This window comes from Betta splendens, chromosome 16 (genome assembly GCF_900634795.4).
Source record: "Betta splendens chromosome 16, fBetSpl5.4, whole genome shotgun sequence".
NCBI lineage: Eukaryota > Metazoa > Chordata > Actinopteri > Anabantiformes > Osphronemidae > Betta > Betta splendens.
The window spans coordinates 7231835-7253905 of record NC_040896.2 but is presented as its reverse complement, the minus strand read 5'-3'; the positions used below and the strand labels follow the sequence as shown (position 1 = coordinate 7253905).

The following is a 22071-nucleotide window of genomic DNA, read 5'->3' as shown; positions in this document are numbered from 1 at the left end:
TAAGCGCCCCCCCCCCCCCCCCCCTTCTCTCATGTGCGGTTCTGAAATCTTTACACAGTATCACAATGTATAATAAATCGAGTGTGGGGTGTTTTCGTTTCAACGTAATGCTGCTTATTGACAGTTAACTTGTCATAGAAATAATACATTTACATGAAATACATTTGTGATGTTTGATTCCAGTCTATTACTGCTGAAACAAAAATACTCATTGCGGCAGCAAACACGTGTTGTAGTACCGTGTTAAGGTTTCTTAACCGCACATGAAGGAAGGGGGTGCTTCGATTAAACATGGGCGCCTGAATCAAGTGAACGGGCGTCTGTTATAACTCTGTTGATGGCACCTAAAACCGTGAAAGCGGCTCTAGCTGAAAACTGGATGATCTGACAGAAGACAACTTCCACAGGTTCTGCCACCAGCTCCTGGACCGCAGACAGGAGCCGCGGGTCCGACGCAACAAAGTGGAGGGTAAACGCCGCTGGGACATTGCAGATGTGTTGGTTTCCACCTTTACAGAAGCCAAATCCGTTGGAGTGGCTGTGGAGATCCTGGAGGAGATGGGCTGCGGCGACGAAGCACAGGAACTCGGTAAACGGTGTTATCTTAGTGTAAACGGGTAATAACGTTATTATCGGATGCAAGAAAAAAACGCGAGGCGTCTGTAGAGTATTAATAACATTTTTAACGGAACGCTTACACGCAAAACACTTGTTTTCCTCTACATTTTTACTTTCACTTTGTTGCTCTTCCTTCCGCCCATTGATAAAAAAACATCCATTGAGTTCATAAGCTGCACATTATCGATCCTAAAACCGATCCAGACGCTTTTTGACGCAGGTTTGCGCAGAATAAAAACTAAAGTAAATGTGGTTGTAACATGAAGTGAATGCGTCACAGACTAAACGTCCTACAGGCCGATGACAGGTGACATTTTGCTGCTTTTTGTGCAGACACATCTGTTGCTCCCATCTGAGAATCCTTTTTAAATCACACCACAGTACACACAGATCCTTTGACTCTGTGTTCAAATCGTGTCCTACACTAACACGGTATCTCACTTTATATATAGTATTGTAGCCGAGTATCTTGCGTGGGCTAAACTATTCACTCATAGACAACAAGACGACACGGTTGCAGTTTCTAACTTTATTCCTGACACCCGAGAGAGAGCGATAGCCCGCGCTCACCTGTACGCAGTGCGCATGTCCCCTGCCAGAGTACGGCAAACCCCGAAGGACAAAAAGGCATACCACACACAAGACCAGAGCACAAGCACATTCACACATAGAAGCCCAACCCCTCAACAGTAACTAAGTAACTAACAGAGTCTGTTCTATATTGACAGCTAAATATAACACAGAGGCAGGTGGAGCAGAAGCAGCAGCTGGTGCCAGTAACAGTGAGTTAATGCTCCATCAATGCTGAAAGGTACAGAAAGTACATGTTTTCTGACTGAAACATCTCTTCTTAAAACGTTTTCAGCTTCTTCCCAAGACAAGCACTTTGTGGACAAACATAGGCTTGAGCTGACCAATAGAGTGAGCAATGTTGGAGCCATTCTGGATGAGCTTTTGGACGCAGATGTCATCCAACAAGAGCAGTATGATGAAATCCATGCTCTGCCAACCTCACAGGCCAAGATGAGAGCGCTGTATTCTGGTCCTCTGCGAGCTGCTAAAGCCTGTAAAGATGCTTTCTACAAAATTCTTGAGAAGAACGAACCATATCTCATCAAAGACCTTAAGGAAAATAACTAAAGAATTAGATGAAATCCACCTTTTATACCAAATATTGGTTAAATGATCACAAAATGATTTTAATTGTAAACAGTCATGTTACTGCAGTGTTTCATCAGCAAGATTTCCCTTAGTTTTACACTTAAATTTGAAAAAAAGTGTATGGTGCTCAGTGTCTCACCTTGATTTTTAATAAAACGAAGATTAGGTCAATTATCCGGAAATTGCAAACATTATATATACAGATTATACCTTTTCAAAGAAAACGTTTATACTAAAATTTTGAAGAACGGTAATTTTTTTTATATAAAGGTTTGCTGATTATTTTTGACTTTACAGAAGAAATTTACTTTTAAACGTTTTTTATCTAAATTCATAATAAAATATATAATTAACACTGTGTCGTATTTTGTAAGAAAGGTGACTTGGAAGTATTTGAAAAAGTGGAAACATTGACGTTTATTAATTACTTATCTTAGAATTCCTATATCTAATTATCTTGTACTTGTACGTGCACGTTTCTCCAGAGAAAGGAGTTGTTCAGAATTATAATCATTTTTATCCGTCTGCATCAAAATAAACAAATAAAAATTAAATTAAAAATTGCAGCACACATGTTTTACTGAGTCCTTTCCCCTATGTGATGGTGAGTTCAGCTCAGACACAGCTGAAGCTGAAGGAGCGGACTCTGGGTCTGGTGGTTCTGGCTCTGTGGTGCCTGCCAGGAGAGAGGAGCTTAAAGAGATGTGAGGGGTGTGGGGTCAGCAGTGATGCTGACAGCCCGTTCACTGAGTCTGGCCTGGTACAGATGCTCAGTGGAAGGAAGCTCAGTCCCGATGATCTTCTCTGCTGACCGGAGCCCTCGCTGCAGTTTGTGTCTGTCCTGTGGCTGAAGCAAACCATATGGTGATGGATGTGCAGAGGACAGACTGAATGATGGCCGTGTAGAACATGGTCAGCAGCTCTTGGGGCAACTTTGCTGGGCCTTTTTGCGGACAGTGTCTATGTGGGGACCACTTCAGGTCCTGCAGATTGTGGACCCTAGGAACCTGAATGAGTCTACAGTTGTTGTTGTGGATGGTGGGGGGGCAGGTGGTTCTTCCTGCACCGTCATCTCCACAGTGTTGAGCTCCAGCTGGTTCTGACTGCGCCACTGGACCAGATGCTCCACTTCCTGTCTCATCACCGCCCTGGATGAACCCAACACAGACGGGTTCCCTGAGGTGCACTCGTCAGACAGGCTAACGATGCAGTCCTGCAAGTTCATGTTTATTTTTATACAAATGTTGAATCAAAGTATATTTATGGTCTGTACTAAAGGGAGCAAATACTCGTCGTAACGTGCATCTGCTGTGTCTGTCACGGACTCAAGGTAGCGGACCCACACGCACAGCGGAGACAAGGCTCAGTGCACAACAGGGTTTATTCGAGCTCGTGGTCAGGCAGGCAAGGGTCGGTACACAGGTAGATCATCGGTAGCAGCACAGACGAGGATAAGGCAAACGGATGTCAAAAACAGGCAATGGTCAAACTCACACAGGCAGACGGGATTATCACAGGCTGGGCTGGAGACGTGGTCAGGAACAAAACAGGATCAAAACGCACGGCAAGGTAAAGGTAAGAATGCTGGAAAGTTGAACGGGTGAATGAACAAACAATCTGGCAAGGTGCTGGGCTTAGAGGTGGTGCTTAAATCCTAAGTGATGATGATGGCTGGATAGTTAGCAGGTGAGTAATTAGTAACAGGGCACAGGTGCGTTAAACTAAAACCGGAGGTAAAGCTGGAACTGAAAACATGGGCACTGAACAGGAAGTGGTACAAAATAAAACCGGAAATGATTGAGTGCAGTGGCTAAATGACCTGGACTGTGACAGAACCCCCCCGTCTAGGGCGGATTCCCAGACGACCAACAGAAAACCAAGAAAAAAAAGGAAAACACAGCTAAGCAGGAGGGGCGACGGACTAGAACACACATGAGAATGAAGACACAAGAAATGAGTGGCAGAGAACAGAACCAAGTCTATGAGGTGAGTCCATGAATAATGAGTCCATGATGGATGGTAACAAAGTTCAGGCAATCCCTCAAGGGGGGTGGTGACGAGGAGAGTCACGGCCGTGCAGCCGCCAGGCCGAGACGGCACATCTTATGCCCGGAGACAAGGCTAGAGTTCTAGGAGGCCGACGTCGAAACATGCTGCCTCCAGTGGCCAAACGCATGCGCCGGTGCTCTCCAGACCGGGGGTGCTCCAGGGGACTGAGAAGACGCGGCGGTCGGCAGTGCCAGAGCCCGCGCCATCGTCGAAGCCGGAAACAGCGACCTCCAGGTAGGTGGTCGCCTCCGGAACCGGCCAGCCGAGGTGGCCGACGACGCAGGAGGCAGCGCCATCCCTGCCACAGGATTCGCCAAGGACCTGGCCCTCCGTCGGGCAGGCGAGGCGAAAGCTGGCGGGAAGCCGGGAACAGCAACGAAGACAGGCGTGGAGACAAAGCCGGAACCAGGGGCAGACGTGGAGACGAGGCTGGGACCAGAGACGAGGACCGATGTGGAGACGAGGCTGGGACCAGAGGCGAAGACGGACGTGGAGACGAGGCAGGAACCAGAGGCGAAGACAGACGTGGAGACGAGGCAGGAACCAGAGGCGAAGACAGACGTGGAGACGAGGCAGGAACCAGGGGCGAAGACAGACGTGGAGACGAGGCAGGAACCAGAGGCGAAGACAGACGTGGAGACGAGGCAGGAACCAGAGGCGAAGACAGACGTGGAGACGGGGCCGGAGCCGGGCCACCAGGAACCGATGCAGACGTAGCCGGCCCCGGGCCTCCAGGAGCGGAGACAGACGTGGCCGCCACCGGGCCTCCAGGAGCGGAGACGAACGTGGCCGCCACCGGGCCTCCAGGAGCGGAGACGAACGTGGCCGCCACCGGGCCTCCAGGAGCTGAGGCGAACGTGTCCGGGGCCGGACCACCAGGAGCTGAGGCGAACGTGTCCGGGGCCGGACCACCAGGAGCTGAGGCGAACGTGTCCGGGGCCGGACCACCAGGAGCTGAGGCGAACGTGTCCGGGGCCGGACCACCAGGAGCTGAGGCGAACGTGTCCGGGGCCGGACCACCAGGAGCTGAGGCGAACGTGTCCGGGGCCGGACCACCAGGAGCTGAGGCGAACGTGTCCGGGGCCGGACCACCAGGAGCTGAGGCGAACGTGTCCGGGGCCGGACCACCAGGAGCTGAGGCGAACGTGTCCGGGGCCGGACCCCCAGGGGCTGCGACGAGCGTGTCCGGGACCGGACCACCAGGAACTGCACCTGCACACATTGGCACAAAAACCACAGGGACCAGGAGCGGGCCGACCACCTCCGGGGGGTCGGCAGGAGGCGGAGCTGGACCGACCTCCTCCGGGAGGTCGGCAGGAGACGGAGCTGGGCCGACCTCCTCCGGGAGGTCGGTAGGGGCTGCAACAGACGCTGCGGCAGACGCTGCGGCCGGAACGACCCCCTCCTGGGGATTGTCGGGGGCTGCGGCCTCCGAGGGGCCGACAGTGGCAGGAACTAGAACGGCGTCCTCCTCAGAGGAGCCGACAGGAGCTGGGACTAGAACGACCTCTACTTGGCCGACAGGAACTAGAACGGCGTCCTCCTCTGAGGAGCCGACAGGAACTGGGACTAGAACGACCTCTACTTGGCCGACAGGAACTAGAACGGCGTCCTCCTCTGAGGAGCCGACAGGAACTGGGACTAGAACGGCCTCAACTTGGCCGACAGGAACTAGAACGGCGTCCTCCTCTGAGGAGCCGACAGGAACTAGAACGGCGTCTTCCTCTGAGGAGCCGACAGGAACTGGGACTAGAACGGCCTCAACTTGGCCGACAGGAACTAGAACGGCGTCCTCCTCTGAGGAGCCGACAGGAACTGGGACTAGAACGGCCTCAATATGGCCGACAGGAACAGGGGCGGCCTCAATATGGCCGACAGGAACAGGGGCGGCCTCAATATGGCCGACAGGAACAGGGACTAAGGTCTGGTGTGACTGGCCAGGGGTGTCCGCTAGCTGGCGTAAGGATGGAGCTTGAGCTTGGCGTGGCGGGGCCGAGGCCTGAGCTTGAGCTGGAGCTGGGGCTTGCACTTGACGTGACTGAACTGAGGCTTGAGCTGGAGCTGGGGCTTGCACTTGACGTGACTGAGCCGAGGCTTGAGCTGCTGCGGGCTGAGCCGAGGCTTGGCATGGCTGAGGTGAGGCGTGAGCTGGAGCTTGGCATGGCTGAGGTGAGGCGTGAGCTGGAGCTTGGCATGGCTGAGGTGAGGCCAGGGCGGGAGTTGCTGGGGCCAGTGGTGCAGCCAGAGACGCTGGGGCCAGTGGTGCAGCCAGAGACGCTGGGGCCAGTGGTGCAGCCAGAGACGCTGGGGCCAGTGGTGCAGCCAGAGACGCTGGGGCCAGTGGTGCAGCCAGAGACGCTGGGGCCAGTGGTGCAGCCAGAGACGCTGGGGCCAGTGGTGCAGCCAGAGACGCTGGGGCCAGTGCGGGCTGTGATGCAGACTTAGACGCTGGGGCCAGTGCGGGCTGTGATGCAGACTTAGACGCTGGGGCCAGTGCGGGCTGTGATGCAGACTTAGACGCTGGGGCCAGTGCAGGCTGTGATGCAGACTTAGACGCTGGGGCCAGTGCAGGCTGTGAAGCAGACTTAGACGCTGGGGCCAGTGCAGGCTGTGAAGCAGACTTAGACGCTGGGGCCAGTGCAGGCTGTGAAGCAGACTTAGACGCTGGGGCCAGTGCAGGGTCTGATGCAGGAATGGGTGCAGACTTAGACGCTGGGGCCAGTGCAGGGTCTGATGCAGGAACGGGTGCAGACTCTGATGGGGGTTCAATGAAACCCAGGGCCTCGCGCAGCGCAGGCTTCCGGGCGATGAGCAGGGCGGCTTCACGGAAGTGACGCTCCTTGCTTACCGGGTCGGTCTCTGCCTCAGCGGAGTTCAGCCAGTGTGCAAACAGGAACAGGACCGGAGGGGCGCATTGGGCACGGATCCGCAGGAAGATGCTGTCTGGGATGCCTGCGATGGAGATGGGCATGTCGTATGATGGGGCGAGAGTGCCCTCTGCTGGCGAAGGAGGCAGTCTGATTTCCGTGACCGAGTCTTCTGGAGCCTGGACAGGGGAATCCGGCTGTCGTCGACGCCGTCTGGGCCTCCGGCGACTAGCTGTGGGCTTCACCTCCTCAACCGCCAGGGCTGAAGCAGGGGCCGGATCCACGGCACGGACGGGACTGGGCTGGGGAACCATGGCGGTAACGTGGGCATGGGCTTGGCTGGGCTGAGCAGCGACAGGAACGTGAGCTTGGCTGGACTGAGCGACGACAGGAACGTGAGCTTGGCTGGACTGGACGACGACAGGAACGTGAGCTTGGCTGGACTGGACGACGACAGGAACGTGAGCTTGGCTGGACTGGACGACGACGGGAATGTGAGCTTGACTCGACGGAGCAGCGACAGGAACGTGAGCTTGGCTTGACTGAGCAGCGACAGGAACGTGAGCTTGGCTTGACTGAGCAGCGACAGGAGCGCTTTCCGGTGCAGCCGGAACAGCTGATGAGACGCTGGCGGGCGCCGCGCGCAGAGCGCGTGCCAAATCCCTCCGTACTGCCTGGAGTTTCTCAAAAAGTGTCTGCACTCCCGGGTAGTCAAGCCACCAAAATTCCTCCTCCAGGATAGCGATCGCCTGTTTTATTACGCGGAGCCGCGCCTTCAGACTGGGGGCTTCCGCGTAATTCCTCGCGAGCTCCCCGAAGCACCAGCGGAGGTCCTCCGGCAGCCTCGAGCAGGTAAACACCATAGCGACTCTGCGTTGTCCGAGTACACAATAACAAAAAATCCGATGCAAGACGCCGGCTGGGTCCGAGTGTGGCCAGATTGTACTGTCACGGACTCAAGGTAGCGGACCCACATGCACAGCGGAGACAAGGCTCAGTGCACAACAGGGTTTATTCGAGCTCGTGGTCAGGCAGGCAAGGGTCGGTACACAGGTAGATCATCGGTAGCAGCACAGACGAGGATAAGGCAAACGGATGTCAAAAACAGGCAATGGTCAAACTCACACAGGCAGACGGGATTATCACAGGCTGGGCTGGAGACGTGGTCAGGAACAAAACAGGATCAAAACGCACGGCAAGGTAAAGGTAAGAATGCTGGAAAGTTGAACGGGTGAATGAACAAACAATCTGGCAAGGTGCTGGGCTTAGAGGTGGTGCTTAAATCCTAAGTGATGATGATGGCTGGATAGTTAGCAGGTGAGTAATTAGTAACAGGGCACAGGTGCGTTAAACTAAAACCGGAGGTAAAGCTGGAACTGAAAACATGGGCACTGAACAGGAAGTGGTACAAAATAAAACCGGAAATGATTGAGTGCAGTGGCTAAATGACCTGGACTGTGACAGTGTCCTGTTAACGCCTCGTATAGAAGTACATGAATAGAAGACACTGGCACGATGGAGTGTCTTTTCCGAATTTAATTCCCGCACAATTAAAAAAAATAGAACGCTATCTGCCACTGTGTGAAGCAGGTCGCTCCTCCCAGCAGCGCGACCTGGGAGCATTTAGCTCATCACAAACAGAAACACATGAATACAGAAGCGCCAGCATACATTTCTGTACATTGTGCATAGTGTAAATAAATTTGCAGAAATTAACACATTCAGTTTGAAACCATAATTAAACAGATGAAAATTAATATCAAATAATAACAAATAACCGGAGCTCTAGCATCAATTGCTACTCACAACCACTTATCAGTAGGTTGCAACATACAAAACAGAATGAATGTTGCGCATACTTGCACAGTAATAGAAACAGAAAGCTGCCACGCGTGGAAGACAGGTTCCTGTTAACGGAAACGCTAACACTGTTACAACCCCACCCCACCCCCACACTTTACACGTCGAAAAATAAAATGATTTATTAATATAAACATAAACTCACTTTTTCTAGCAGGACCAATTACAAAACAGGTAGGTAATAAATTAACAAACTCACTGCAAGACAGGACTAAAGCTCTAAACATTAAATGTAAGAACTAAAATCACTGCTATACACAAAAGCGACTAAACTAAAGACAGCTCTGTGCTACAGGCTAAAAGAAACTAAACTAAACACAGCACTGCAGACTACAGGCTAAAGCATTCCCCTAAACACAAAATGATATGAATGATGACTCAAATGAGCCGTTTTTCCTCGGTCAAATGAGCCGTCGCTATTTTCGAGGTGCGCGATTCGTGCGATAGTTACGGCAACAGAGAGACGGCCGCTGAAATGGGAATGGAACTCTTAAAAGCGAACAAAAGCACTGATACTAATTCTAATCCTGAAATGGAACCTAATGTAAATGCAATAATTATCATAGAATAGAATGTACTGTGTATGTTTGTAAATACTCTTTGATGACTCTGCTATTGTAGGATGTGGTGGACAGCTTTGTAGGCTGGTGTGGACAGAACCACCTTCTACTGAGCTGGTGATAGACTTTAGAAAATCTGGGAGTGCCGTCACCCCTCTCACTATTAAAACTGAAGAGGTGGAAGGGGTGACCGAGTACAAATACCTGGTGGTTGGACAATAAACTGGACTGGAAAAAGAGCTCCTCAGCTGTGAACAAAAGGCTCAGAGCAGGATGTTCTCCCTGAGGAGGCTCAGGTCCTTTAACGTCTGCAGCTCCACGCTGAGGATGTTCTATGAGTCTGTGGGTCCAGTGTTTTAGGCTGTGGTCTGTGGGGCAGCAGCATGAATGTAACAGACTGGGCAAAGTGATCAGGAGGGCTGGTTCTGTACTGGGGTGGAGCTGGACCCCTACATGCTGTATCTGAGAGGAGGATGCTGGTCCAACTCCTCTCTATAGACAACACCTCCACCCCCACACAGTGTGTGTCTGGACAGAGGAGCACCTTCAGCCACAGCTGATCAGTATTAGGTTCTCCACAGAACGCCAGCGGAGAACCTTCCTACCGGTGCCATCAGCCTGTACAACTGCTCCTCTGTCTGCAAGGGTTGATCTTCATCCATGCAATAATATGTAAAACTTTAGCTAGTAATTAGATGAGTGTGTGTCGATGTGTCAGCGTTCTTATTTCTAATCTCCCTACCTTCTTGTGTGTACCTCCAACTGTGACAGCATCAAAGTGTACAAAATAATCACAATCCCTCTGGGATTCATTAAGTTTTTTGAACCTGTAAATTTAATGAAAGTTATGAATAATGCAATTGGCCTTTACAGAATCAGCTTTAATGACAACCAACTAGGTGGTCTGACTCTGCCTTTGTTCCCTCATGTGACAAAACAAAGAAATCTAATTATGTACAAATTGAATTATAGTTATTTACAAAAATGAACAAAGAACATAAACTGCAGCTCGCTGTGTCACATTCAGAAGCGGTTTTGCACATTTATGTTTAGGTCTTAGAGTCATTGAGTTATTGTATTGTGTGACCGGTAGAGTTCAGCTCAGAAACACCGTGGGGGAGAAGCGGACTGGTTCTGCTGGTTCTGCTGGTTCTGCTGGTTCTGGTGGCCATAGTGCTGTGACGCCTGCCAGAGGGGAGGAGTTTGAAGTCTCCCCAAAACTTGGAAATTAATCAAACTTGTTCCTCTAATTAGTACATAACCGTTCCCTCACAGTTCTACTTGGTACCAAAAGAAACCAAAACAAAGGCGTGTCTGGTGGCGCAAAGAGCTGATTGTCACAATCAACGAGGTTACAGAAGCCTAAACACACCGTTCCAAACGGCCAAACGCCGATTCATCACCTCCCGCCATGTCAACATGTCAGACCAGATCCAATTCCTCGTTTGTCCTGTGCAAAACTGGTGTAAAATGAGAGGGAGAGGACCTCCACTAACACGCTAAACAGTTAACGGTGGGTTTCCCACACAAGGGTAAGGTATCACTTTTAAAATGACGAGTGGGACGTGAGTTATGCAAAAAAAGTTATATTTTATTTAGGTATTTGGCTGTTGCCGCATTCCTTGTTGCCTGTTCAAGGTTGCCGTTTGCCTGTGGTGTTCCAAGGTACTTGTAACTGTCCTCAATGTCTGCTATTGTTCCTTCTGGGAGAGACCCCTTCTGTGTGGATTACCTTGCCTCTCTTTTTTCACCATCCTCCCACATTTCTCGAGCCCGAATGACATCCCAATGTCCGAGCTGTAGATCCTGGTGGTGTGGATCAGCGAGTCGATGTCTCGCTCACTCTTGGCGTACAGCTTGATGTCATCCATGTAGAGGAGGTGACTTATGGTGGCCCCGTTCCGGAGTCGGTATCCATAGCCAGTCTTGTTTATTATTTGGCTGAGGGGGTTCAGACCTATGCAGAACAGCAGTGGGGACAGTGCATCTCCTTGGTATATGCCACATTTGATGGATACTTGGGCGACTGTTCTGTCAACCAGGAGTTGGTGTTTGGCTCCTCTGGTGTCCTTACCAATGCCCTTCTGTGCTTCGCTCATGTATTGACCCATGCCATCATAGACGTGCTTCTACAATCACTGTCTGGTTGTGGTGCCGTTGAGATCCAGAACCTGCTGCAGCATGTGGACCAGATCAAACACAACTGGGACTGGAGTCCAGTGATGGCCTGTATTTCTGATAGTGTTGACCTTTGGCCAAGGCTCTGTGAAATTTGTGAAGAGGTGGTCAGACGACAGACTGATACCACAGAGTAAGACCATGAAGAAAACAGTGTCTAAGACAAACTTCATCATTCAGAGCAAAAATGATTATTATTTTTCCTTTTAGAAAAGTCTATTGATAAACATTCACCTGCGTTGATCCACAAAGTGAGTAATGAATATGAACATGAATAGAGCTTGATATGTATGATTTAGTAATGTGATAAATTTGGACAAAATAAATTAAACTGATCACCACCTGGTGGTGAGTAGGATCCGCTGACAGGGAAGGAGGCTGGAACGACAGGCCCAAACGTACCATGAGGTTCTGTTGGGAACGTCTGGCTGAACCCTCTCTCAGACGGACCTTTAACTCACACCTCCGGGAGAGTTTCGACCAGATTCCGAGGGAGGTGGGAGACATAGAGTCCGAGTGGACCATGTTCTCCGTCTCCATCGTCAACGCGGCCGTCCAGAGCTGTGGACGCAGGGTCTCCGGGGCCTGTCGTAGTGGTGATCCCCGAACCCGGTGGTGGAGGCCGGAGGTAAGGGACGCCATCAAGCTGAAGAAGGAGTCCTACCAGGTCTGGTTGACCTGTGGGACTCCTGAGGCAGCTGATGGGTACCGGCAGGCCAAGCGTGCTGCAGCCCGTGCTGTTGAGGAGGCAAAAACTCGGGCCTGAGAGGAGTCCAGGGAGGCCATGGAGGAGGACTATGGCTCGGCCTCAAAGAGACTCTGGCATTATTAAGTGTGTATCTGTATTGGTTCTGATAATAAAGGAAAGACCTCGTTCAGACCAGTACCTGAAAGTGCAGCAGCGCCTCATCGACATCAAAGGAGCAGGAATTTAACCAGAGGTACTGAAGCAGATACCGAGGGTTTTAAGTTAAACGTGAAAAGTGTGAGTCTGATGTTACACAACAGCCTTCACTTAACACATAAACCAGTGGAAGTCATTCTGTACCTTGCTTTTTGTTCATGGATCCATTTTTCAACATTTCAGTCGACGTATCCAACACTGACACACTTCTACCTCGCCCTTGGACTTTTCAGGATACACAAAATACTGTTAAACAAAACCTCTGGAAGCTCCAGTGGCACCTGAGTCAGGAGGAGTGTGTGGCATTTAAATGGTTGCTACAGTTCTGCTGCTTCCAGAGGGGCCTCCCACAAATCCCATGGGAATACTGGTGTGAAACCATATACGGAATAGTGGATGTGATGCCGGTGATACCAGAGCTGCAGCGGGTGGAAATGGTCGCCGAGATCCTCAGAGACATAAACAGAAGTGATCTGATAGAGAGGTTGTCAAAAAACAGCACAAAACCAAAAAGTAAGAGTCACCAAACACAACAATGTGTCTAATAAATACATTCATGAGTGTTTCGGATGCTCCAGTTACTTCTGTGTTTTCTTTGTCTTAGGGGAACATTTGACTAAACAACAAGTGAGTAATGTTACATCTGACATGCTTTTTTCCACCACATCATCCCCAGCACATGCAGTTCAAAAAAATATTTAAAAAAATGTTTTTATTGTCACAATTATTTTTATTTTTCAGTTGGCAATGTAATCAAGCATGAGCCATTCAGATCTGAATAACAACAGACGCTCTGTGTACTGACGAGCCAAGTTGTCCCAGCAACAAACAAGAGCCACACAACTAACATTGAACTGATCTGTCATGTAATAAACTACCTTTGATTATTTGTCATTCATTCAAGTCACGCCCATAACTGAAGGTATTAATGTCTGCAGCAGGTTCCTGGTGGTTGGCATAAACTTCAACCTGAAGTAAATCACTCACATCCTGATAAGGCTCCAACATACAGGTGACAGCATCACAGGATCGTTATCTACAGGCCCAGTTTATTGGATTAGAATTAAATACATTAAATTCAATTGTATAATTAAAATATTTAATTGGCTGTATGTTCAAACATTTATTATACAATCTCTATACTTTTGTGCATCTACTAAACTGTGATCTGTGGCGTGGCTCAGCCTGGAGTCTGACGCAGGACGCTTTGGATGCTGTGTGTCTGGTCTACGCTGGGTCTGTGAGGACAAGGTCGCCTTCAAATACCAGTTCTGCTCCTGGGATGGACACCTGCAGTGGATGGAGCACAGGCACTGCATGCCTGCAGGTCCTCTGATAGAGATCACAGCTGCTGCTGGGAGGTTGGCTGAAGTCCACCTGCCTCACTGGATCGACACTGGTGAGTGTGCGACAACAATAAAGAAGATATAATATTATTAACAGAACACCTTTCTTTTCATTGAATGTGTTTGTGCCGCTGACAACCCAGTAATTTTATGCAAGTTTGCCGTCCTTCACATTGAGAACTATGAAGACCTTGTGGAACAAGCGTGTGAAGTTACATCATCTCACGTGAAGTTATGGGAGCCGATCTTCTCTCCAAGTGCTGGTGAAGATGGGCGTTCCCGTCAAAATAAGATGCAGCGTGTTAATCTACTACAAACCCACAACAACGAACCTCACACTACACGTTTTCCTGATTCCACACGATCCCACTCTACAAGAGGTACCTGGTAAATTACTTAACACTTAAATCTTGTTCCAAAATGTCCCAGGTTGGGAAATAAACAAGGTAAGTATGAATACAAAAATAATAATGAGAATGACAACCACCGAACAAAAAACACAGGAAGTGGAGACACAGGATGGAGCAAAACCACAAGAGGCCGGATGAAAAACCTGTGAAAAAATGTGTGATAATGTTCATGCTGTAACTTTGACTCAACTGTTTATTTCAACTGTTTTACTCAACTTGTTTTTGCAGGTAGTGAAGAAGAAAAAGGCCTCCAGTGGTTTTGAACTCATGGAAAAGCCTGGTCCAGTCCTGCACCTGAGAATGCAGCCGCGCTTTACGCTCACAGCCGGCGTTGAAGCAGCCAGAATTCAGCCAGAGGTACTGAAGTAAATACCGCTCCAGTAGTTTTACACCATTACGTATGGTTTTATCTCCCTCCACATACGCACATGGTCCAAATCTTGAATTGACTTGTTTTAAACTAGAAACTGACTCTGAGGTACGACAGCCAAGACTCGAGTTTCTTCGAAGTGTTCATTGAGAAGCCAGACAGCGACGTGCACCTTTTAATCTCACACTCCCTCTGTGAAGCAGCGTGTGACCTGTTGTGGAGCTGTGATATCAGCAAAGGTCGTCTTTACTCACCACTTTTATCCACAGGAGCTAAATGCTGTCGCTCTTCTCTTACATTAATTCATCCAGACCATTTCATTCTTTTTCTTTCAGATGACTATTCACACACTTTCAGAAGGTAACATACCTCCAACAGTAACTTCTAATTCAGACATTATATGACTTCTCTTTAAATTCTGTCCATCTTAGACTCTACAGTCATTTCCTCCTGTCAGACCTTCATGTTAACTGTTTTACAGATGATTTTTTTATAACTCACATTTCTCCAAGGGATATCAATAGTTAAATTAATATTTAATTTGTTAAACAATTTCCTAATTTCTTACAGATTCTGGATTCTGCAGTTAATCATCCAGAAATGCTGAGACCCAATGCACAGAAGCTGTGAAGTGATTCTTGCCTGTTTTGTTTTAATTAACACTGCTCCGCTCTGATCCAGGAAGTGAGTTTATTAAAAAGAGTTTATTTATTAATATGCAGACCAAAAAGGCATTTTTATTGTCAACTTTTTTGATTTTTAGATTCAACTGGTGGAGGTGGATGGCCTCCCATTATTCAACCTGGTTCTGATGGCGGGTTATTCCTCGTTAGAGAGTTTTTCTTTTCTCCAAATTGTAATAATTACATTTAAAGGCTTGTTGTATGTGGAATTTGTTGGGTTCAGTTGTGTAAGGTCCTAAACCTTGGGAGTGCCTTGACAAAACTATATTGTGATTTGGCACTATATGAATAAAACTGAATTGAAGTATATTTTTTATGATGACGCAGATCATACCTCATCTGTTCTACAAATTTAAACAGGAATCATATTTATAAGTTCAAATGGCGCCTGAACCAAAGTGCCAGCGGGCAAAACCTCCCGACCATCCATGAAAAGCAGCTGGAGAACAAGGGCGTGTTGGTGGATCTGATGATTCATTGTAAAACTCACTGTGTTGGCTGGAAAGTATATTTTGTGTTTTATTTTTTCAATTTCTACCATTTAGTGTTGTCTTTTTACTGTGAGTAATGGATAAAATCTGGATTCAACTCAGTGTCTTTTGAGCAACACATTTATTATTATTATTATTTATTTACCTATTATTACATTTTTGTTTACATCAACATACATTTTATTATAAGACGTGGAGACACTAAATTGTGTGAAATACACGTAGCACATGCAATAGAATTACAATATTTCTAAAAGTTTAAAATTAAGATGAAAAGTAGATACTGTACTTAATACCGCACAATACCTTAATTACAACATCTACTGTAAGTGATTTCTTGAATTATTGTATTATTGTCCACACGCGCCGAAGCAGCAGGCGGCGACGCAAGTTTCCCTTTTGTGCTTAGTCGCAACTAAACCGGAGAAGAAGAAGAAGAAGAAGAAGAAGAAGCCGCTGCGGTGCAAAACCAAAACAAGCAGGTGACCTTATTCTCTGTAAGGTTTAAGTCATGTGCTGTGAACTCGGCGTCGCTACGTGTCTTTTTATGAACATGTTCGTGCCGCAGGTTGAATCCTGTTTCTCACCTAATGTTAGCTTAGCTTAGCAGTGAATCCCGTATTTCTTCGTTGGTGCCTAGTTAAATATTAAATCTGCCTTCTTGCGTTCGGGTTACTAAGTTTTTACCCCTCTCTGTTTGTATTAGTATTAGTTAGTGTTTTTGGCTGTAATAAATTCTCCCTTTAGCTCTCAAGTTTTTTTCTAAATGAGCTGCCTTTCCTCTATTAGTTCATCACTCCAGTCCCTTTTACTTTTAGCAGAAATGAGTGGCGCTCTCCGTCTCCTGGCCTTCGGCCGTGACGTCAACCACAGCCGTGTTCTGCTCGTCTCTCCTCGGCTGCTTTTATCCAGAGCGCTCGGCTCCAGACCCCAGATCAGCCGCAGTCTGCAGGAGAGCTACAGGCTTCTGCAGCTGCCTGATGAGCGGCACAGCAGCCCTGCTCAGGTCAAGGAGGCCTACCTGCGTCTGGCCAAACTTTACCACCCGGACTCTGGGACTCCAACAGCGGATGCGGTGCTGTTTGCTCGGGTGGAGGAGGCTTATCGAGCTGTTGTGGCTCATCAGAGCGAGACCAGGGCCACGGCTGGCGAGCACGACGTAAACGATGAGGAGAAGCCTCGAGGTGCAGCGCTCCCACACAGGCACTACCTCAGCTATGAGGGCATAGGCTCCGGCACCCCCAGCCAGCGGGAGCGCCAGTACCGACAGGTCCGCGTGGACCGAGCTTCTGAACAGGTTCTGAACTACCGGCAGAGAGAGCACGAAAGGGCAGCAGCTGCAGAGGGAGCGCTGGTGGAGCGAGACATGCGTCAGCGCAGCCGGAAGATAAAAATCACCCAGGCCGTGGAACGGCTTGTGGAGGACCTGATCCAGGAGTCCATGGCCCGCGGAGACTTCAGGAACCTCAGTGGAGCTGGAAAGCCCCTCAACAAATTTGAATACAATCCATATGCTGATCCCATGACCCACAACCTGAACCGGATCCTCATGGACAACGGATACCAGCCTCCGTGGGTGGTCACCCAGCGCGACATCAGAGAGACCTGTGCTAAGATCCGAAAGAAGCTATCAGAGGGGAGGGTCGGGCTCAGTGACCCTCTGACCCCCAAAGAGCAGAGCCAGTGGGAGCAGCTCTGTGCATCTGTGGAAGAGGATTTAGTCAAACTTAACAAGACAGTGGACAATTACAACCTCATCGTACCAATGCTGAACATGCAAATGGTTCACTTTAGTTTGCCCAGAGAAATTGATCGCGCTGTGAAAGCTGCACACCAGCTCAGTCTGGTCCAGCACAGAGAGAGAGAGAAGGAACGCGAGAGGAGGAAGGAGGAGAAGAAAAGAGCCAATGCAGCACCCAGGCCAAAAAATACACAAGGCCTGATGTCGTGGATGCAAAGTTTGCTCAGACGAAACAGTCTGAAGCCTGAGGATGGATAAAAAGTCAGACGTTTATTTGTTGTCTTCTGTGATGTTAGACACACAGAGGTGTTCACGTGCTCTGTTACGTTTAGTCTGACTGGTTGGCTGAACAAAGAACAGGACTGACTGATTGCTGTTGAACAAACAGCGTGAAACAAGTTGTTTCTGTGAAATTACTGATCAGAATATACACGTCCTACTGTAATGTTTTGTTGCTATGTAACATTAATTCAGTTAATTCAGTAATTCAGACTCTCGGCTTATCGGTCCAGGCTGGCTGTCGCTCCGGGGTTGCAGATGATCACCGGCTCCTTGCTGCTGGCTTTGCTCCCTGCAGCCTCGCTCTGCAGCGCCTGAGCGACGGCTTTGCTTGGCGTCATCACCTTGGTCCAGTCGTGGGCGATGTACTGGTGGTACGGGTCGTGGGAGCTCTCCAGCTTCTTGGAGCGAATGTAGCTGAACATGATTCCAAATGTGAAGAAGCTGAACGTGCCAACCACCAGAAGGATGTATATGATACCCTGGGACTGGATGAGGCCCTGGGGTCCATCCCCATGGAGCAGTGCCTGCTGGGTAGTGTAGTTCTGGGCTGGCGGGGAGGACAGGACACTTGTGTTGTTGAAGCAGTGCTGCAGGAAGGAGAGGAGGAGCGACTGCAGGTCGGTGGTGGTGTTGAGTGACATGGCTGACCTCTAGTGGAGGTTCTGCAAACTGCACCTGAGAACAGGACCACATGATCTGAAGACTTTCTCACATCACTGGGACTCTTACAGATGTACAATACAAGCGCTCATTCACTTAAGATGAATACGACACAAAGCAAGGTGTCACATTTCTCTTCTGTATCTAGTCTGGATCAAATTCATGCTTATTGATCATTGATGCCAAACCAAAATCATCTAGGAGATGGAATTAAGGAGAAATCAATATCTGTACAGTGACACGGCAGATAAAAGGGTATTAACTTACATTTGACTGTAACAGTCGTGTTAGAAGGATAACGTTCCCCATATTATTAATAAAATCTTACCTTTGCCGTCGCTGGTGTTCTTTGTCCGTTTTACTGTAGGTCGTGTCTCCAGGAGCACGAGAAACAGCTGGTTTTCCAAGCTACACCTGAAGTAAAACTGTTGTTCGTCACACAAGGAGCCCTCCTTCCACCACTTCATGCAAAATAGATACTCAGCATGTTCAACATGTCAACACATTTAATGAAACAGGGAGGTCACAGGCCAAGGTCAAAGCTCAGCATAGCATGAGTTCAGCCTCTAGTGTTCACTACTTACGTTAGCTACACAAGCTAACGTTAAGCAGCGTCATCATCAGTCGTTTGCATTAACACCTTTAGATTGTTTTAAACAATGACTAACAATCATCTGTGGATAAAGTTTCCCACACGCTCAGAGGAACGTCTTCTGCTCTGACTCGTGTTTCACCTCCTTTGGAGACGTCCATCAAGCATCAGGCAGTGAACGCAGCAGAGCGTGGTCATGTTGGGGGACGGCGCCAGGCTCGAAGCAGAACAAAGCTGCTTTGAGACGGATCCGTCTTCATCGCGGCCCAGACTGGATTCAGTTACAGCACAACCACCTCCAAACGTCCTTTAAGCCACGTTTGTGGTTGTGTGTGTTTTACAGTAGAGATGTGCAATGTTTAAATCATCATCATCTGACAGCAAGTACAGTCATTTGAAGTATAAAAACACATTTATTTAAATTCTTCTTCACAGACTGAACAAAAAAATCAAGCATTTCAAACAAGAACAATACATTTTTCTTCCTGCTGAAGCTTCACTGTCGTTTACATAGTGTCACCGAGGCGTCGCATCAGCCTCTCCTGGGATCATTGATAAACCCTGATGTTTGCAGGGATGCTCTTTTTCCTGGTGGATACAAAACGAAAAGTGAAGGAGTATTTGTCACATATTCCTAAATCATATGACGTCTGTAATGGTGACTAACCAGACTCACCACTGACGCTACTCAAGCTGCACTCCGTCACAGTTGTCCTTTGATTCCAGCAGTCTGGAAACAGAAAAAGAAAAGTGGAAACAAGTGGATAATATAAAACTTATTCTAAGGTACAACCTGCTGCAGTAGCAGGTGTCTCTACAGAAGAGTCTCAGCATTATGGTTCAACTGAATCAAAGCTCCATGACTCACTCATTCTGAGCCTTGAGAGCTCTACGCGCTTCTCGAGCCTCGTGCTCAGTCGAAATCTTCTTGTAACAGTAGACCAGTACCACAATGAGCCACAGCTGCAGCAGCACGATCAGCACGTACATCATGATCTCTGAGATCACCGCAGTCAGCTCCCGGTTGGCTGCAAGACAGCAGGCATCACTGGTGACACAGAGGCAGCACAGCGGTGGCTGCAATGAGCGCGAGGCGTGAGGGAAGGCTCGTACGTTCAGACACCACCGTCAGCTCCACCTCCTTCTCCACCATCACGTACTGGGGCGGCTCCAGCTCCAGCGTGCGGTGGAAGGTGCAGCGGTACGTCCCCGTGTCATTGAAGGTCACGTTGTGGATGTAAATGGCTCCCACCTGAATGTCAGTGCTCTGCGTCCCGCGCCACGTCAGGCGGTCGCTGAAGTGTGCGTGCAGGACGTCAGCACTGGGGTGGTCATAGTGGAAGATCTGAAGGAAAGGAGGCGAGAAGGAAGCGAGAAGGAGGCGAGAAGGAGACACGCTGCAGCCTCTGAGGACGATCCATGTCCAGAACTGACACCAGGTCAGTTTGACTCAAAGCACCGCATCAGATCGGTGAAACTCACCTGCCTGAACTCCTCTCCTCCCTGTGGTTTGAAGTGCCAGTCCACCGTGCACCAGGCAGAGACCTCCTCTCTGCGTTTGCAGGAGATGCAGCCCAGCAGGAATCCATCGCCTGCCACCGCTTCGGTCATGGAGTCCACCTCCGAGCAGCCGCCGTGGCCCGGAGACACTGCAGGCCCCAGGAGGAGAAGCATGAGCGCACGCAGCAAGATCTTGTTACTGCTCTGAATCTATTTTAAAATCAATTTTACAATAAATATGGCAACATTTAAATGTGCTTTCAGCGTTATTGAGGCTTATGATGTTATTTATGGACTTACCAGAAACACTGAAGACGACTAAAAGAAAGAAGCAGCTTATCATCTCTGCTGGAGCAGCTTATCACCCGCTGTTAGACGCAATGCTGTACTTTCCCTGTAGATAATGCTGGAGGAGCTTTACACTCCTCACATTATGGCTTGGTCCTGAATGATTAGTCCAACCTTTGATCCAGACTGTCAGACCATTCGTTCACCAATCTGTCCTCAGGATACAGAATTTGTTTACTAAAAAGAAGTGTCTCCTGCTCTGTCGGACTTTAAGACAGCTATAATTAGAGCGTGTGTGAGAAACCTGAGAATATGAGACTTGACTGCGCCATCTTCTTCCAAAAGTAGACCATGATGAGCCAGCTTAACTTTCTGAAGAAGCTTATAATTTTAGTGTAATACCAGTAACAAATGTCTGACATGTAAAATCATCGTGGACCTATTTTACTACACGAATCCTTTTATGATTAGAGTGAAGCAGCCAAGTTGCACTTAAAGGTCCCATTACAAAAAAAAAGTATTAAACCTATGGAATAAATCCTCTGCTGCTTCTCACTGGTCAAATGTTGCTTATTAGAACATAAACTTTATGTTATGACTCTGCTTTAGTCTTTATTTTATGTGCTTCTTCTCATAGAAACAACAACAACGGTGATTGATTTCTGTATATCATGCTCCTAAATAACAGGCAGCTGATAACTTACTGTTCCTCCTTTGGCGCTTTGGTTTGAAGTCGTGTAGTTTTATCTCATGGATGTATCAATAATAGAGGCTTCAGACCTGCCTGTCTGTGCCTCTCGCCCTGTGACAGCTGAGACAGCAATCAGGATGAGCAGATGGAGGATGAATCTTTATATATAAAGATATGCGGTTATGTCAAAATTAAATACCCACTCGTTTAAGATATTTGATATTTTAGGTTTTATGAAACATTTCTTCTCAGTTTTGCAGATACCATCACATTATCACCACTGTATGTGTATCTTATCAGCTGTGATTTCTGCCAGGGAAGGTGCTGACAGTCAATGCCGGCTCCAGTCACAAAAACAAGCCCCTGAAGTCAAGGCTGACTAAACAGACAGTGACTGAAGGCCTCCACTTGCGTGCTGACTGCAGTGCCAGAGAGATTCATGTGGCAGATAGCGCCAGCGTGGTGATATAAGACCCGCCGCAGATGAAATGAATCATTTCCCTCTCGGCCGTGATAGAAGTCAGATGCACAGCGTAGAGGTGTATGTTGCGCCAGCCAGGAGTGTGTGTTGTGCATTGTGTGTGCTTGCGTAATCTGGCTGTGTTTAAGGTCAGGGATGTTGTCATGTGATGCAACCAGATGACATAGTGAAGCCCTGGTCCTCACCACTCTTAACCTTGTGGCAGCCTCTGAATGACAGTGACAACAACAAGCAGAACAAACTGAAAAATGACACTTGTGTCCAAGAGAAGCTGTCAGAGAGGCCTTGACTAAACCGCTCCTGGGGGAAAAGCTTCGAGGAAAGGACAAGGATGGACTC

The 22071-nt window shown here is 48.5% G+C and overlaps 3 protein-coding genes across 5 annotated transcripts; 2 read left to right on the top strand and 1 right to left on the bottom strand.

Moving 5' to 3' along the window:
- Window positions 1-62: 62 nt before the first annotated feature.
- On the top strand, window positions 63-2137 carry LOC129603232 (apoptosis-associated speck-like protein containing a CARD). The gene is given in 4 exon segments (XM_055503518.1): window positions 63-371; window positions 374-589; window positions 1347-1400; window positions 1484-2137. Coding segments are annotated over 4 exon segments (579 nt in total). The 5' UTR covers window positions 63-337; the 3' UTR covers window positions 1759-2137.
- A 10110-nt stretch (window positions 2138-12247) lies between these two features.
- On the top strand, window positions 12248-18518 carry dnajc28 (DnaJ (Hsp40) homolog, subfamily C, member 28). The gene is given in 11 exon segments (XM_055503513.1): window positions 12248-12710; window positions 12802-12824; window positions 12939-13063; window positions 13136-13209; window positions 13382-14310; window positions 14418-14562; window positions 14659-14683; window positions 14894-15007; window positions 15087-15979; window positions 16319-17349; window positions 17352-18518. Coding segments are annotated over 2 exon segments (1164 nt in total). The 5' UTR covers window positions 12248-12710; window positions 12802-12824; window positions 12939-13063; window positions 13136-13209; window positions 13382-14310; window positions 14418-14562; window positions 14659-14683; window positions 14894-15007; window positions 15087-15979; window positions 16319-16320; the 3' UTR covers window positions 17487-18518.
- Window positions 18519-19157: 639 nt separating this feature from the next.
- si:ch211-225p5.8 (uncharacterized protein LOC555567 homolog) lies at window positions 19158-20859 on the bottom strand. 3 transcript variants are annotated; one of them, XM_029128727.3, is made up of 6 exons: window positions 20573-20859; window positions 20255-20482; window positions 19886-20117; window positions 19641-19800; window positions 19449-19502; window positions 19158-19360 (listed from the first exon to the last, which is right to left on the bottom strand). In XM_029128727.3, the coding sequence occupies exons 2-5, from the start codon at window positions 20444-20446 to the stop codon at window positions 19457-19459; spliced, it is 630 nt and encodes a 209-aa protein (XP_028984560.1). In that variant the 5' UTR covers window positions 20447-20482; window positions 20573-20859; the 3' UTR covers window positions 19158-19360; window positions 19449-19456. The 3 variants fall into 3 exon arrangements, with proteins under 3 accessions (XP_028984560.1, XP_028984559.1, XP_055359492.1); XM_029128726.3 differs by having other exon boundaries at window positions 20255-20421; window positions 20573-20851; XM_055503517.1 differs by lacking the exon at window positions 19158-19360 and having other exon boundaries at window positions 19448-19502; window positions 20255-20421; window positions 20573-20853.
- Between the last annotated feature and the right edge of the window lie 1212 nt (window positions 20860-22071).

Excerpts from the sequence above, each read along its gene's own strand:
- si:ch211-225p5.8 (XM_055503517.1), bottom strand. The coding sequence starts at position 20,615 with ATGATAAGCTGCTTCTTTCTTTTAGTCGTCTTCAGTGTTTCTG. Across the intron at positions 20,118-20,254 it reads GAGGAGAGGAGTTCAGGCAG|ATCTTCCACTATGACCACCC; the intron begins GTGAGTTTCACC and ends CCTTTCCTTCAG. Across the intron at positions 19,503-19,640 it reads GCTCTCAAGGCTCAGAATGA|ACTGCTGGAATCAAAGGACA; the intron begins GTGAGTCATGGA and ends TTCTGTTTCCAG.